Source organism: Rhinolophus ferrumequinum, chromosome 8 (assembly GCF_004115265.2).
Source record: "Rhinolophus ferrumequinum isolate MPI-CBG mRhiFer1 chromosome 8, mRhiFer1_v1.p, whole genome shotgun sequence".
NCBI classification, from domain to species: Eukaryota; Metazoa; Chordata; class Mammalia; order Chiroptera; family Rhinolophidae; genus Rhinolophus; species Rhinolophus ferrumequinum.
In genome coordinates this window covers 82,419,273-82,436,693 of record NC_046291.1, presented here as the reverse complement: position 1 = coordinate 82,436,693, position 17,421 = coordinate 82,419,273, and the positions used below count along the sequence as shown (strand labels likewise).

General features: G+C 40.4%; 1 protein-coding gene across 1 annotated transcript in view; it reads right to left on the bottom strand.

The window, feature by feature from the left end:
• DARS1 (aspartyl-tRNA synthetase 1) overlaps positions 1 to 3,685 on the bottom strand; it is a 49,298-nt gene extending 45,613 nt beyond the window's left edge. Inside the window, exons 1-2 of the mRNA XM_033112739.1 lie at positions 3,445 to 3,685; positions 1,463 to 1,520 (exon numbers count right to left, since the gene is read on the bottom strand). Coding sequence (XP_032968630.1) covers positions 1,463 to 1,520; positions 3,445 to 3,510 — 124 coding nt within the window. The 5' untranslated portion in view covers positions 3,511 to 3,685. The remainder of the gene's footprint in view (positions 1 to 1,462; positions 1,521 to 3,444) is intronic.
• Between the last annotated feature and the right edge of the window lie 13,736 nt (positions 3,686 to 17,421).

Here is a 17,421-nt window from a genome sequence, read left to right as displayed (position 1 = left end):
CTTATAAATAAATGTCACGATTAGGGTAACTTTAATAGTACTTTGAAAAAGAGTAATGGCCCTTCTTTCATGTGGTATCCAACTAATTAGCACAGGTGCTCTCAACCTTTAAGGTATCTACACATACTTGAGGCAATGTCACACTCCCACCAGTATGACTATGACGGGCTGAGGCAATGATCAGTGGCAGCAGGATTTCAGTTTGAAAAACTACTGCCTCCTCCACACTTTTAAGTCACTGGCATTAGAATGAAGACATTTGGAGAAAGGGAAGCAAATGGAAAAGGAAACTTTATGTTGTTCAAAGTACTAGAATTTTAGCAGAGGTAAAACCAAAGGCAGAGAGTTACTGTTGTGTTACTGTAATTGGATTACATACATAGTTTATCTTCCCACTGGTGGGCAGAGCTTGTAAGTGGAAGACAGTTTGGATTTTCTAGCCAAATGGGAACAGTAACTATGACAAGGGGTGACTGCGGCTTATGGAAGAGATCGAAACTCCAGTGAACTTTTTGTGTTAGAGCTCAGTTCAAGGAAGCCCAGTTCAGGAAAGCTAAAAACGTTTCAAATAAGCCCCCTGATTGCCCTGGCAAGGGAATGTCATCTTCAGACTATATTGCTCTGATTCCATTTTATACTCAATTATTTTACTTCACCATCTTTATTTTTTGGAAATGGTTTATTTTCACTGTTATTTTGGTATTTTATTGCACATTTTACCAAAAAAGTTGGAAAGCAATTTTGTGATCATGCAATAAATCGAACCCAAAATAACAATAAAATGGACTTGGAGGTATGTTATTTCCAACGCCAACTAAAATTCACAGGCAGGCCTGTAAATTAGAAGTTCTTAAGCACTTCCAATGGACCAGACCTTAAAGGTCTGTGGTTGTAACAAAGATTGAAAGATGTAATTTGAGGTGACTACCAAAAACAAAATGATTGTTAAATAGCTCAGTATGATAATCTGTTGAAATTACATATAAAAATAAAAACAAAAGGCAGGCAAATGTTTACAAGTAGAAAACTTACAGGTCTGAGAGAAATGATTAACATGTGGCAAGTCAATTTCAAAGAAATATAATAAAGGGGGAAAAGTAAAGAAGGTAGCTTCATAAAGCATGCAAAAAGGTCACACATGATGAAAGCACTTATTTTTAACCATTCTTCTTTTATCTCTTGGGCAAGAGTTAAATTTTAATTAAATCTTTTACCTAATCATTTAGGAATATCTTTTTAATATAATTTACCATTTAAAATACATTCATTTAACGTAATTTCTTCCTTTTCTAGATCAGGGACCCTAAACTGACAATGTTTACGTAGTGTTATAGCATCTGCTTGGGTTATCAATGTCATTTAAGCTTTTCAGAGTTATGCCAACCTAAATTAAAACTTCATGAAGACTTTTCCTGGAATTAGAAAGAAAAAAATCTTTATTATCACATAGCCAGCTACTAACCTGGTTTTTCTTGTGATTGTATCATTGAAGATACTCCATATCTTTCTTTAGCATAATCCTACAAAAAATGTTTTTGCATTATGAATTATTTAAACACTAATAACATTGTAAACATAAATAACAGTATGTAAACATTCATTCATTTTAACTTTCAGGACCATTTTATTAATTCAGAGTCAGTAGTTTTATAGCGTGGAAATCTGTCATATCATTTACTTATGTATTCTATAAGAAAAGGATAAGCACCCAATTTCTGGTTAGTTTATTTTGAAGATCATCACTCTTGGATGGATATACCATACATAATAGCACTCTCAGTCAGATAAAATGACAATGTACAACACACTATAACTATGTTCTTCAAAATGAGAATAAACTATCTCAAAGCAAGGGTATAAATTTCCTCTGTGAAGGGAGTAGGATGAAGTACCACAGTTTTATTAACTTCCTATTGCAGGAAGAGATGTTCAAAAAGAACCAACATTTTTGGGTAAGCTTTCTGAGCACCAGAGGTCCACAGTTTTTGTAATAATTGGAGATGCTGGATACAAGCGAACTACAATTTTCCTTTTGGAAAACATCAAAAAATCCGCCAATGTCCTGTTTCTAAAAATCAGCTTCAGCATACCAAGTTGCAAGTGGTTGGCCAATGACAATAACATATTGCTTGTTGCAGATTTAAAGTCAGGAACAGGAAGCAAGACCTAGGATCCAGACTACTACTTACATACTATACTTATTAAATAGGTAAGTGGCCTTTTATTTTAATCTCACTTTAGCTCTAAAGTGATCTCTTAAGATCCTTCTAGCTGTAAAATGACATAACTGCTACAATGTCTACCTTATTATCTAGACCTACTGTTATGTGCAATGGTGTACTGGTAGTTTATATAATTAATCAGATAAGAATACACAAAATAATTTCCTTAGATTTTACAAGGTAATTTATGTATGAAACAATTAGTTTCTGTCACTCTATAGCTATCTGTTGGAATCCTCTCCTTTACATGAAGGATACTGGATGTTGTGTTTATACCAAAATAAACCAGGCAACATGTTAGGATGCTTGCTGCACATTTTGTGGGGTTTTTTTTGGGGGGGCTAACAATAAAAAAATACCCCTTAAATACAAAGATAATCCCATCCCTACTAGAGAGATAAAGTTACACAAAATAGCATTAGGGCAGCATAAATGGGTTACTGCTCTTATTTCAGCAACCCTTATTCCACCTAATATTCTTAAAATTACCTATTCCTTAAGTAGTTTATCACAAATTCAAAATTCCACAAGAGAAAAATTAAGACTCGGGTAGTGATTAAGGTCACTTTTACTACAGCACATGTAACTTGTAGGATGGTTTCAAACTTTCATTTCTGAAAAGCACTGAAAGGCCAGGGGATGTTATCAACTACCCAGGTGATTTGGGTCACTTCATGTCAAACACATTCTCTGCAAACTTTCCTACCTCCCTCACTGGGTCACTTGGAGAAAGGAGACAAAAGTGGCAAATGTTCTTCAAAGCTGTCACACGGAAAATGGTCATTAAACACACTGGCAGATCTTTTTACGAAGTACTGTCATTAGGTGCAAAAACATTTGGAAAACAAGGGCTAAGAATCGATTAGCAGTGGGCATTAAAATTTTCCGGGGTGGTGGATTACGTGAAGGACGTGCCGAACCCAGGGAGGCCTAAGTGTGACCCCGCCGCTCCTACTTCCGGAGCAGGGGGTGCTTCACGTTCACCCCCTCACGGGACACGCTTCTTGTAAGCCAGGCCTTTTCCAGGCGCCCTGGAAGAAATGCGATCCGGAGTGAGTCGGCCCACGCGGCTCGGGCAAGACCTCTGGAGGCCCCGTGAGGCCCCTGCAGGCAAAGTGCAGAGAGGGCCCCGGAGGTCAGGGTCCAGCTCACCCTACTCCCTCCCTCAGCGCGACCCGGCGCAAGGGTCTGCTTCCCACGCCCGAGGAAGGTGGGAACCCACTTCCGCCGCGTCCATGAGCTCCCGCGGCTTCTCCTGAGTCTTGCGGCTGGCGTTGGCGCTGGGCATCGGGACAGCGGGACAGGGCAGTGGTCACCACCCTCCCTCGTAGGCTTCCGTAGGGCAGGCCAAAGGGTCGTCTCGCTCCCGCACAGCCTCCGCCCTCCCGGCACTCCAGTCAGAGCACACGCGCTGCCACTCCGCGTGGAGTCGGCTCCGGAAAGATCGCGAGACCGCAGCTCTCTCGAGATCCCGGAGCTCTGCCTGATGGGCGGCCCGGAGCTAAGGTCTTCTAGCCCCGCCCCTACGAGTGTTCAGCTGGAGTTAGAGGGAAATCCCGGGAATTCGCTACAGTCTCGCGGAACTGGCTCTGAGAGGCGAAGTTTCACGGTACCAGTTGGCGCTCGGCGGAACTCCACCCCTAACGGGGAATAGGTCAAGTGAAACTTTTTTTGAGAGAGAGACTTGAGTGCATTTAAACTAATAAGAAGGATTCATGAAAAAAGATGAATACGAGTCCGCAAGACAGAGCAGGATTGAGAGATGGTATAAGATTTTTTAAAATGAGAGTTAGTATTCAAGGCATAGGATTTGGGACAAGGGGTGTTGGATCAGTTCCTCTGTCACAAACGGGAGGAGAGGAGGCTAGGGTAGTTGTAGATGTCTGGTTTCAGGAAAATGAGAGCACTTCCATTTGATGACTTCTGTCTTCTCTAGAGGAAGAGGCTAACTCATGAATTGTGCGGTTGGGGTTTAGATGGGTGGGTGAGAAAAGGGAGCTTGGCAATTTGAGGAGAATGGGAATGTTAAAATAGTCCTGGAGGTTATTTGGTTGTTCTGGACATTGTAAGGCCCCATTTGGTAAGGGATCGCGAGTTGCTCATGGAAGTGAGGCTCTTCCAGTAGCACGTGGCTAGTCTGGTGCAGTCACAAAGAGGTAGGTAGTTGCTTCACGCAATTGTGGGGGTTTTGGTGCTGATGCTGCTGCTCAGTCCGGAAGAGATCTGCCCTGAGTAGCCACACAAACACCATCACACATCACAGGCAAATGAGGATATTTTTCACTGGTAATTTTTTTGAAAGTCAGACCAATGTGGGGCAAATTTATTTATCCTTGCATCAGGATGGAGGGAAGGACAGAGGTGCCAATAGTTGAAGGTGGTTTCCAGACGGATCGGTCACCCTGAAATTTGAGGAGGGAAGTTTGAAGAAAAGGAGTAAAATTTTATTTCCCATTTAATTGATCAGGGATTATTTATAAGCATCTATACTGTGCCAACCAGTATGCCAGGTTCTGGCAAGAGAAAGGTAAATCGTGATTCCTGTTCTCAAGAATACATAGTCCAATTACTAAGGCAGCATGTAACTAATGATAAAGAAATGTGAAAATTGTTGTCATATTGGTAAATATGTGCATTCCCAGCAAGAGTCCTAAGACTCACTTTGGACCAGCCAAAGGCTCATGTCCACTACTGACCCAATAACCATGGCCAGGGAAATTGAATGTTCTAATTGGCTTAACCTAAGCAACATGCCCCCTGGAGCTTGGGGTAGAGTTAATTTTACTGGAATCATGGGGTCAGATTCAGAAGCTATGGGACAGGGAAACATGTGCCTGAGGGCTTGTGAATCTGCTCTAGGAAAACTATCACAGCTGCAACTGAAGCTACACCTTGGTTGAATTTGCAGTAGTTTACTGCCAACCTCCTGAATTTGGTTTTTGCAGGAGCCAGACTGGTGGAAATAGAAATATGATCGGACTATCTCCATTATCAGGTCTTTAAGGGTTACACTAATCTCTGCCCTTCCCTCTGGGGATGTGACATTGTTTATGATTTACTATCCTAGCTGGACTGGAGAAGGAAATCTAGAGGTTTCCTGTTACTCGTAGCTTTTTGCAATATGATAGCCTTATCCCAAGGCACTGTAAAGGAGCAGCTCCACCACGTCACCTGACCACCTTGCAGGTATCGAAATAAGCAATATAGGCAAGAGCTGGCTTGAGCTGCAGCTAATCTGAGTCTTGGAAACATGTCTTGTGATCCTCCTGAAATAGAATGGCGTGAGAGGCCATCGCCCACTGGCTTCCTTTTCTCCCCTGGGAGACTGTATAAGGTATGAGACTTTCTGTCACCCCGCCCCCACCAATGTAACTACACAATATAAACTGCATAACTGGAATCTAGAAGTGGTCTTCAGCAGCAGCGTGCCTCATAACTCACATTGCAGTGATTCAGTCCCTTTTGTTTCAATGTCCTTTTTGGTGCGTAGGACAAGGATTACAGGGAGCTAGCACTTTTGGCTTATTCTTTTTTTCTCTGTCTAAATAAATAACAAATCTATCTAAACCTGACAGTGGCTTGTTGTATTTTTACTGATTGAATCAATCAGAGCTTGAGCTTGCCCTGACTTGTGTTGTATGTTCCTGTCTTGACAGGAACGAATGTGGGATTCTGTCAACTACCAAATGTGTCCATTCCAAACTATACATTTAGGGACCAGTAAAATGACTATAGGTAGGCACCCGAGGACCAGTTCTAGGTGTTGTTGATAAGAGGTTTGAAACATTGTGATTCCTAGTCCTTTTCCAGCAGTCCCCCCTTATCCACCATTTCACTTTCTATGGTTTCAGTTACCTACAGTCAACCACTATCTGAAAATATTTAATGGAAAATTCCAGAAATAAACAATTCATAAGTTTTAAATTGCACACCATTCTCAACAGCATGATGAAATCTCGAAGCATACTGCTCGGGACTTGACTCAGCCCTTTGTCCAGCGTCCCCATGCCGTCTATGCTCCCAGCACATTAGTCACTTAGTAGCTATTTCGGTGAGGTCAAGTGACCCTTATTTTACTTAATAATGGTCCCAAAGCAAAAAGTAGTGATGATGGCAATTCTGATATACCAAAGAGAAGCTGTAAAGTGCTTCCTGTAAATAATAGGGTGAAAGTTCTCAAAAAGGAAAGAAAAAAAATCATTTGCTGAGTTTATTAAGATCTACGGTAAGAACGAATCTTCAATCTGTGAAATTGTGAAGAAGGAAAAAGAAATTCGTGCCAGTATTGCTAGTTTTGCTTTCTCACCTCAAACTGAAAGAGGTCACAAACTGAAAGGGCCACAGTGAGTGATAAGTGCTTAGATGGAAAAGGCCATTTGTGGGCGGAAGACGTGAACAGAAAATGTGTTTCGATTGATGGTGATGTGTTTGCTCCAGAAAACACTAAGCCTTTGGGAAGACTTCAGCAAGGAAGACTTCAGCAAGGAATCCTCTGAAACAAGTGACACCTAGGCATTTACTGCTAGTAAATAATCCGAGGTCAGTAGTGGCCTAACGATACATCACAATGCCTACATCATTCACCTCATCTCATCATGTAGGCCTTTTAGCATCTTGCATCATCACAAGAAGGGTGAGTACAGTACAGTACAGGAAGGTATTTTGAGAGACACCACATTCACATAACTTTTATTACAGTATATTGTTATGATTGTCCTATTTTACTATTGGTTACTGTTGTTAATCTCTTATTGTACCTAATTTATAAATTAAACTTCATCATAGGTATGTATGTATAGGAAAAAACAATATATGTATGGTTCAGTACTATCCTTAGTTTCAGGCATCCACTGGGTATCTTGGAACATACCACTAGTGGTTAAGGGGGAACTACTTTATGTGGTTTTTTTCCCCTTGGAAAAAAGAATTTTGCAGGGTATCTGCTAAGTAAGTTACCAATGGTCCTTCTCTTTGTTCCTAATGCTCTGGAATTTCACAGTGTTTACCATCTGTGGGTCTAAATTCACCATTGTGCTGGATAAGGGCCTTTCCATCTGGAAACTCGTTAATTAATTCTGTGAAAATTTTCTTTGATGTTTCTCTCTCTTTCTGATTTCCTCTCTGTTCTCTTTCTTGAAATCTTAATATTTAAATATTGGCCTTTCTAAGCTGGTCTTCTAATTTTCTTATCATTGCTCTTCATTTTCCATCTCCTTGCCTTTGGAACTGTTTTTGGGCGATTTCTTCACCTTTATCTTCTAATCTTTCAATTGAGATTTTCTCATTTCTGCATCATGTTTATAATTTCCCAAAGCACTTTTCTGTTCTCTGAATGGCCCTTTAAAAGAATAACATTTTGATCTTTTTACATGAATGCAAACTCTTATCTTTCTGAGCGTATTAATAAGGTGATTGGGGGGACAGTAATTTTTGAAGTATTCTTTCTTCAGAGCGCATTTTTTACAAGTTGCTTTTTGTTTGTTTTTGGTCTCTATTTTCCATGTTACAGACCCACTTCAGCTGTCTGATGAATCCTTATTTATTTATTTATTGTTATTTTCTGTAAACTGTGATATTTTAATATTGTGTGTGTGTGTGTGTATGTGTGTGTGAATCCTTGATTGTCTGCTTATGTTAAAAGTGGGGACTAGAAAGCTAATTAGAAACTCTTAGCACTTGAATGGGATCTGTCAGTTTTGAGTTTAACTGTAAGATGATCTGATTGGGCCATTTGATGGACAACCCCAGGTATCAGTAAATTTAGATCTTTCCTCTTGGCTGATCACATTGTTCAGGAAAAAACTCTTTTAATCTCCTGCCTGAAGAATAAAGATCTGCCAGTGTTCTGGGAATATGCAACATTCAACATGCATTTGATCACTGAATCCCCATAGTTTTAGTGTAGTACCCAGTTATTAAAGTCCAAGAACCCATTCCTTCTCCCTCTTCAGAGAATACTTTACGTCAGGGCCGGATGGGACTCTTGCCAAAAGAGTGGAGCAGGGAGAGATGCAGGGATCGGACTTCTCATGTAGCTTCCCCTAAATATTTATTATAACCCACTCCCCACCTACATTTCCAGAGGTACTTCATACTGCCGTCCTGAGTCTTTTGAGGTTTCTATGGTATAAATTAGGTTGATTCTCAGCTTTCCTGACTGCTATCCTAGGATTCACCTTTTCACATGTACAAAGTTGGTTGCCATCAGTCTGTCTGCTCTTCAGCTTCTCACATAGTGGAGGTGTTTTCTCCCCTTCTGTTCTCCCATCCTCTTGATTGTAGTTTTCATAGAATTAGGGGCAGGAGCAAAACTGGATTTGCCATCTTAGCACAGAAGTCATGTTTCGCGTTTTATTTTATAATGTCAGTGTATACAAAGTTCTTAGGAGATGACCTGTTGTTACAATGATGAACACCAATGCTCATTCATTCGTTCAACAATTATTTTTGAGTGCTAACTACGTAGAAGGCATTAGCCTAGGCACTGGGATTCATCAGGGTACAAAGTAGATAAAGATCCTGGCTCTTAGGGATCTTAATTTTTAGAGGGGGGGAGGCAGACAATAAATAATAAATATAATAAGTAACTTGTGTAACATGTTAGAAAGTGATAATCAGAAAGAAAGAAAAAGTAGAGCAAGATAAGGGGCATGGGGTGTGCTGGGGCAGGAGGGTGGGGTGGGTTGCAATATTAGAAATGGTGGTGAGAGTAGACCTCCTGAGAAAGTGACATTAGAAGATTTGAAAGCAGTGAGAGATGTGGCCACGTGTATATCTGGGGAAATAGCATTCCAGGCAGGGAACACCAGTGTGAAGGCTTTAAGGTGGAAGGAACAAGGTCAGCGATCTATGTGACAGAGTAATGTCTTCTGGGCCTCTGATGTGTGGGCTTAAATGACTCCAGTTTGCCATGCTGTTTTTTTTAAATTGTGATTTAAAAAAATTCCACATAATATAACATATATCGTCTTAAGCTTTTTAAAGTATATTGTTCAACAGTGTTAACTACATTGATATTGTTGCATAACAGATCTGTAGAACGTTTTTATCTAGCAAAACTGAAGCACTGTGCTGATAAAAAATAAATAAATAAAAATTCACCATTTCCTCCTCCCCTAACCCCTGGCAACCATCATTCTACTCTCTATTTTCATGATTTTGACTACTCTAGATATTTCACATAAGTAGAACCATACAGTATTGGTCCTTTTGTGAACTGCCAAACTTTTTGAGTTCTTGTACTGAAAATTTATTCTGGCTCTAGCCTTGCTGTCTTTCTTTCAGCTATTACTTCTCTCATGTGGGCATGTAATTCAAATCTTAGCACCCTTGTTTACCAGCTCAATCAGGTAGGATGCTTCTTGGCTGCAGGGAGGAGAAACCCTGGCTCAGATTGTTTCAGACTTATTGCTCACATAGTGAAAGGGAGAGTTCAGGTTTGGTTGATCCAGCCATTCAGCAACGTCATCAAGGACTGAGCAGTTCTTTCTCTCAGTTCTGCAGGTTTCGTCCTCAGGCTGGTAACAAGATGGCTGCAGTTAATTCAGGCGTCACATCTAGTCATGGCAGCATCAGAGAATGAAAGAACCTCTATCTTCTTGTTCTTCTCTCTTAGACACAGAAACCTGTCCTCAAAACCCTGGCATGAAACTTTCATTCCTATCATTTTGGCTAGAATTAGATTATATGCCTATGCCTGAACCAGTTACTGGGCTGTAATTTCCTGATAGAAGTGATAGGAGTGTCTTCTGTTATTCATAACAAGCACCTTTCAACCATAACTGAATTTATGTTAATGAGATGATTGGTAACTGAAAGCCTCCTCCATAGCTCCAATGGGGGCTGGTTGCCAGAGGAACCAAGCATGATTAGAGGGTTGGAATTTTCCCTGACCTCTGGGGAGGGAAGAGACGCAGAGGATTGAATTAATCACCAATGGCCAATGATTTAATCAACCGTGCCTACATAGTGGAACCTCCATAAAAACCCTAAATGAGAGCTTCTGGGTTGGTTAACACATCCATGGGCCAGGAGGGTGGTTCACCCCAAACTCCAGGGGGACAGAAGCTCCAATACCTGAGATCCTTCTAGACCTTGCCCGATGTACCTCTTCATCTGACTGTCCTATTGTATCGTTTATAATATTAGGTTGGTGCAAAAGTAATTGCGGTTTTTGCAATTATTTTTAACTTTGTAAACCGCAGTGACTTTTGCACCAACCTATCATTTATGATAAAAGAGTAATAGTAGGTAAAATGCTTGCCTGAGTCATGTGAACTGTTCTAGCAAATTATCAAAACTGAGGAGGGGGGTCATGCTTCGTAGCCAAGTCAGACAGAAGTGTGGGTAACCTGGGGACCCACTACTTTCAGCTGGCCTCTGAAGTAGTCAGTCTTGTCGGCTGAGCCTTAACTTGTGGGGTCTGTGCGAACTCCAGGTAGTTAGTGTTAGTATTCATTTGAATTGCAGAACACCCAGTGGGTGTCTCCAGGGATCTGGGGCATTGCCTGGTGTGGAAAACCCATAGAATTGGCATCAAAAGTGCTGTGAGTAGAAACAGGTCATAGTAGTAATACTAGTTCACTCAACGGCGTCTACGACACCAGCTGTGTGAATTGAGGAAAGTCATTTAACATCTCTGATTTCCAATTTTTTTCGAGAAAATGAACATAATGGTATTTTTCTCTTGTGAGGATTAAATGAGAAAATAATTGAAATGAGAAAACACACATAAAGCCAGCCAGGATAGTCCAGGGCACATACTATCTCCTAGTTCAGTAGTTCTGATATTGTGGTCCCTAGATGAGCAGTACAAGCCGTAGCATCATCTGGTATCATAGGCTGAATTGTGTCTCTCTCCTCTGCCCAGTTCATATGTTGAAGGCTAAATCCCAGTAGCTCAGAATGTGACTGTATTTGGAGATGGGGTCTTTAAAGAGCTAATAAAGTTGAAACAAGATCAGTAGCATGGGCCCTAATCCAGTATGACTGGTGTCCTTACAAGAAGAGGAGATTAGGACATAGACACACACAGAGCAATGTCTGTGTGAAGACGGGGAGAAGCCAACCATTTGCAAGCCAAGGAGAGAGGCCTCAAAAGAAACCAACCTTGCCCACACCTTGATCCCAGACTTGAAGCTTCCAGAACTGTGAGGAAATATATTTCTGTTGTTGAAGCCACCCATTCTTTGGTACTTTGTTATGGCAGCCCCAACAAACTAACATACCTGGAAACTTATTAGAAATGTTAAGTCTCTGGTTCCATCCCAGATCAAGTGAGTCAGAAATTCAGAGGGTGGAGCTCAGTACTCTGTGTTTTAAAAGCCCTTTAAAGGATCCTGGTGCACACTCAAGTTTGAGAAGAGGTAGCCTAGTTATTGAAGATGTAGGAACCTGACTAGTCTGCATTTATATCCCAACTCTACTCGGTACTGGCTGGGTGTTTTGGGGTACTTTCTAAAACCTCTCTATGTTTCAATCTCCTAATCTATAAAATGGGGATAATCTTAGTCTTTAATCTTTCAGGTTGCTATGGTGATATATAAGTCCATCCAGATTGAATTTAGAATAGTGCTTGATGCATAGTTAATGCTCAACAAATGTGACCTATTATTAGAGTAGATAACATGTAAATGTTGAATCTGAATCCCATTTTAAATGGTTGGGTTTGGAAAAAGGGATAGTAGCTAAGCGTATTGGAATTCTTTGTAAAGTAAGGATCTGGGGACTCCCTTGTGTGAAGATGAATACTCCAACCCCTATTTTGGCTGCTTGAAATGCTTTTTTTCCTACTTCCTGGTTTATGATTGTGATGCACAAAATGTAGACGGTGCCAAGTTCTTTGGAGTTTATGCAAATAATACATAGCACACATTGTTATGTTGTTCTTCGTCTTCCATGAAGGCCCGTTGTCATGAATTTTATATCCTATTCCCATGAGAACTTCACCTCTTCCTCCTCTTTGCATTCTGTTCTTGATGGATTGTCTAGTTTCTCAATTAGACAACTTATCCTCTTTCCCTGCTGGCCGATTTAAAACCACCTTTTATTACAAGAAAAGAGTTTTCCATTGAGTCATCTAAATACTCATTTCCCTTGTTTTTCATTTGCCTTTTATCAAAGACGCTTCCGATTGCTTTACATTCATTGTGCAGCTGCCACTAGATTCTAATGACATTTTCAAGTTGCATTTCCAAGCCTTGTTTCTTTACATTTGATTGTCTTCAGTAATTTATGTGAGTTGTAAACACACTGGGTAGAAACAACTCAATAAATGACAAACAGTAAAATGAATAATAAAAAGTTATAGTCTCATAAAAGGAGAATGAGTGGGGCCCCTCTCCCAAATAAAGTAAGTCGGGGATATCAGTATGTTATGAAAATGCCAACTAGTTGTTACTTTGCCTTCAAATATTCTTTCAGTCACAAATTTCTTTTTGTAATCTTCCCTGCAATACAGAATTTACTTTCCCTTCTACTTATCTTCTTAATCACTCTAGGAAACACCATTCATTTATGATCTAGGCCCCAAATCTTGATGTCTTTTCTCATTGCTTGCTCTTCTCACCAACACTGAAAAATCTACCCAAATATTGCTGCTATTGCCTTTTTAACATTATCTGTCTCTAACTTATCTCAAAGACTAGACTTTCTACAATTGTGGGGAACTGGAGAGTTCAGGGTAAATAATAATTCATTTGGCTATGTTATCTCTAATCTTATTTTGTAATTCTACATATGACTGTAGCCATATCCAGAAATTCTATAAAGGCCTTTAAAGCTCCTTCCCCCAATAAATCAAAATGTAAAATACAAAGCAAATGTAAAGTATATCACACTTTTAGAAGAATTGTTCATGAGCCAGGAGGTGGGGAAAAATCAAAATCTCAGTAATAGTGATTACTCTATTATTCTCGTGGGTCTCTTGTCTGACCTTTCCTGTTCATTATTCACATGATACTCATTTGTTATTTTCTGCTTTCTTCACTTTAACTTTGTTCACTTTAATTTTTCACTATAAACTCTCCATTGTCACTATTCAGGGAGTATGTAGTTTTATCATTTACCTTTCCTTTTAGGAAAAGTTTTTGCTTTTAGAAATGCTCTAATAATAATAATAATAATACATTTTTTATAACCTAATGTCCTTTATCTATTCTCATTAATGTTTCTGAATATAACTTTAGACCCAAAGAAACTGTTTTCCATATTCTGAAGAATAACCTTATTTAAATCACATATAAGCACGTTGTGCTATATTAAAACACTTAATTCCATTTACTTTTTCATTTTAGTAGGTAACTCTGTGATTCAAACTCAGATTGGTCTTCCTAATTGAGTCACTCAATCCAAATGTTGTTAAGAAAATCTAGTTCCTCACTATTCCTGAGCTGTGGAAGATCATGTTTCTAAGGATGGCAGCAACAACACCTCCCATCCTATATGTTCTTTTGCAATGTAACCGTGCTACTCCCTCATCAAGAAGTAGAATTTATATTCACTCCCTTTGAATCTAGACTGGCCAATAACTTGTAGTTGGCTCTCCATATCCTTGGGTTCCACATCCATGGATTCAGCCAACTGTGGGTCAAAAATATTTGGAAAAAAAATTACATTGTTACTGACATGTACTACACACACACACACACACAACACACACACACACACACACAGAAAGGTGTGACAATTAAGTTCACGAACTTGTTGCACTGACATTGCTAAACTTTTTTGCTAGCAGAAGGATTATTCATTATGAATTTGTACCAACTGGACAAACAGTTAACTAAGTTTGCTATTTGGAAGTGCTGAAAAGGCTGCATGGAAAAGTTAGACGATCTCAACTTTTCACCAACAACTCATGGCTCTTGCATCACGACAATGTACCAGCTCACAGGCACTGTCTGTGAGGGAGTTTTTAGCCAGTAAACAAATCACTGGATTGGAACACCCTCCCTACTCACCTGATGTGGCCCCCTATGACTTCTTTCTTTACCTGAAGGTAAAGGAAATATTGAAAGGAAGACATTTTAATGACATTCAGGACGTCAAGAATAATATGACAACAGATCTGATGGCCATTCCAGAAAAAGAGTTCCAAAATTGCTTTGAAGGGTGAACTAGATGCTGGCGTTCGGTGCATAGCTTCCCAAGGGGAGTACTTCAAAGGTGACTATAGTGATATTCAGCATGAGGTATGGAGCACGTTTTCTAGGATGAGTTCGCAAACTTAATTGTCAGCTCTCTTAGTTAAGCCTACTATGGTTGTGTCTATACTGAACATGAACAGACTTTTATTCTTTCATTATTCTCTAGACAATAAGCATAACAATAACTTACATAGCATTTATATTGCATTAGGTATTATAAGTCATCTAGAGATGATGTAAAGTATACGGGAGGATGTGCGTAGGTTATACTACGCCATTTTTTTATAAGGGTCTTGAGAATCTGCAGAGGTTCTGGAACCGATGTATTCTGAGCAACAGGACGCAGCATAAGTGAGGCTGTGCAGCCTCTGAGGTTGGGCCTTAAGAAATCTGCACCTTCTGCCTTCATGTCTCAGAATGTTCTTTCTTACAAACAGCTGCCATGCTGTGAGGAGGCCCAAGAAGCCATATGAAGAGGGCTCCTGGAGGAAAACCAAAGACATTGGTCAAAAATCCCAGCTGAGCTCCTAGCTGGGATGTGAATGAGGCCATTTTGGATGTTGCAGCCAACTAGGGACCCTAGCCAACTCTCTGAACTAGCACTGCCTGATCAACCCATAGAAACAAGAGAAACAAATTGATGTTAGTTTAAGCCACTATATTTTGAGGTGGTTTGTAATGCAGCAATTCCCTAACTGGATCACTGGGGTTCCATTCATCTTGTTTTTAAGGTCTTGCACCAAAGTCACTTGCTTGCTTACCTTACCACCCGCAGACCTCTGTAAGGCAATATAACTGACTTTTTTGGATCTTCACAATCTCCTTTTGGCTCTATGGACACAATAGTTCACCCATTAGTGTTTATGAAAATGGCTGATAATCACAATACTGATTAACGCTTTTTGAATGCTTAATGATGTGCCAGGCGTTGCTGTAAATGTTATATATTTACTAATATATTTAATCTTTAGAACAACTTTTTTGAGCTAGGTACTATTATTATTCCCATTTTACACATGAGAAAACCAAGGCACAGAGACGTGAGGTAACTTGTGCAAAGTCCAACAGCAAATAGTGGAATCACCATCAGAACCCAAGCATTAGATTTCAGAGCCACATGCTGAGCCGCTGCCTCCCATAAATAATGCCTCAAGTTCATCATGTTAATCCTAGAGTGATTTTGGTGAGTGCAGTTTCTTTCACTTATGTTTCTTGATCCTCTTACTTTAGTTGAGAAAGTCCTTTAAGACTTTGATCGCCTCATTCATTTATACTAGATTCTGGGCTATGTCCCATGCTACCACCTACATTTAGAAAAGCCTAATGTTAACAAAGTCTCAACGCTTGACTATTTCTGTATTCATCGTTCGGGGTGGAAGAGAGCATTTGCCGAGTTTCCCCAGGTTCCTCCTCCGGCAGCTACCGCAGAGGGCAGCAGAGTAACAGGCAGGCAGGGACCAGAAGGAGGGAGCCGAGCAGCAGAGCTGTCAGAGAGGACCACGGAGGTGCTAGTGTGGGACAGAGCTCTTTACACGCCCTCTGGACAGTGAGAGCCAGGTATGAGCAGCGGCTGCTTCTAATAATGGGACAGGCGCAGCCAGAGCCGTGCCAGTTAGACATAAAGCAGAGGGAGAATGGAATCCTCTGTGCTTGTTATGCAATTGCTGCTTTAAGACAAGCTCCTGGTGCCACTTTCCAAAGGGACTACTACTACTGCCTTTAGGTCCCTCCTAGGTAGCCATTCTAGAGATATCACTGTAACGGGGTGTGATTTTGCTTCCAATAGCCTCAAAGTCTTTCTGCTTCCTATCTGCCTGAAAATTGCCTCAAAACTCTGAAGGAAATAAAAACGCTAACTATAAAATCCAATAGGTCTGTATTCTCATGCTGTATTCAGAGCAAGTTTTTGGAGACAGGCAGTTCTGGGATCAGAGCCTCATCTCTGCTGCTTAATTGTTGTGTAGCTTTGGGAAAGTTGCTTTCTTTTCTGAGTCTCACTGTCCTCAGCTGTAGAGTGAATGGGTTAGTGATATTTAACCTTGTGTGGTTGTTGTGAGGAATAAATGAGTCCTATAGGCAAACCTCTTGCCTCATACACACCAAGCATCCATCAGGGCACCTATTATTTACATACACAGGATATATTAGACATCTATATAGCCATGAATTACCATGCGGCCTTAGAGAGTAAACTGCAAAGGGTGGAACTGGTGTTTCATGCTCTACTACTCAATGTTTGCTCAAGAGGAAGACTAGCTATTTTAGAAAAGTCCTGTCTTTTAGCCCCTTCCTTATTTGCTTTCATCCCCTAAACGCTTTGGAAATATGTGGTATGAAATTAACTTCGATAAATTTAAAGTGTATCTAAGTTTCCCTGTAATGTTCTTAATCTGAGGAGTTCATGATCCCCTTGAAATGGTATGCAACATTTTGTGTGTACATGTATGTGCATTTTTTTGGGGGGGATATGATTCATAATTATCAACAGACTCAGAAGAGTCCGTGCTTGGACAAAAGACTAAAAAACTCTAATATACAAAGAGCCTTTTAAATCTTATTTTACTGAAAGTAACTTGGAGGCCTTCCCTGACTTAAGACAAAGCAGGCACAGCTTTGGAAAGCACTAGAAATAGATCCCATCTTTCAGTCAAGGCCCAGTCTCTTTTCCCCCGTGTGTCCGTAACAGAGTGGGAGGCTGGCTGTTCCGGCTGGCACAGGTAATGCTGTACAGGCAGGACCACGTGGATGAAGAGGTGTTGCCTTCTCCAATTACAGTTGACAAAGACCAAAACCTAACCTCAGCTGCACCTTCTGTCTCTGGGAAGTCACTTATGGAGCAGGCCTATAATTAGGATTTGCTACCTGAAACAATTCCCAGGATAACGAATATCTAAATTATGTCCCCAGATACATGAGGCAAAGCCCTCAGGGCTGATGGCCATGAGGTGGGGTGTATGGTATTCTTCATTCAGTAGGGATTAATAAATGAGGATGATATCACTCAGAATCTCAGAAGGGGCAGGTGTCCAAGACGCCTTTTACGCTTCTGCAAT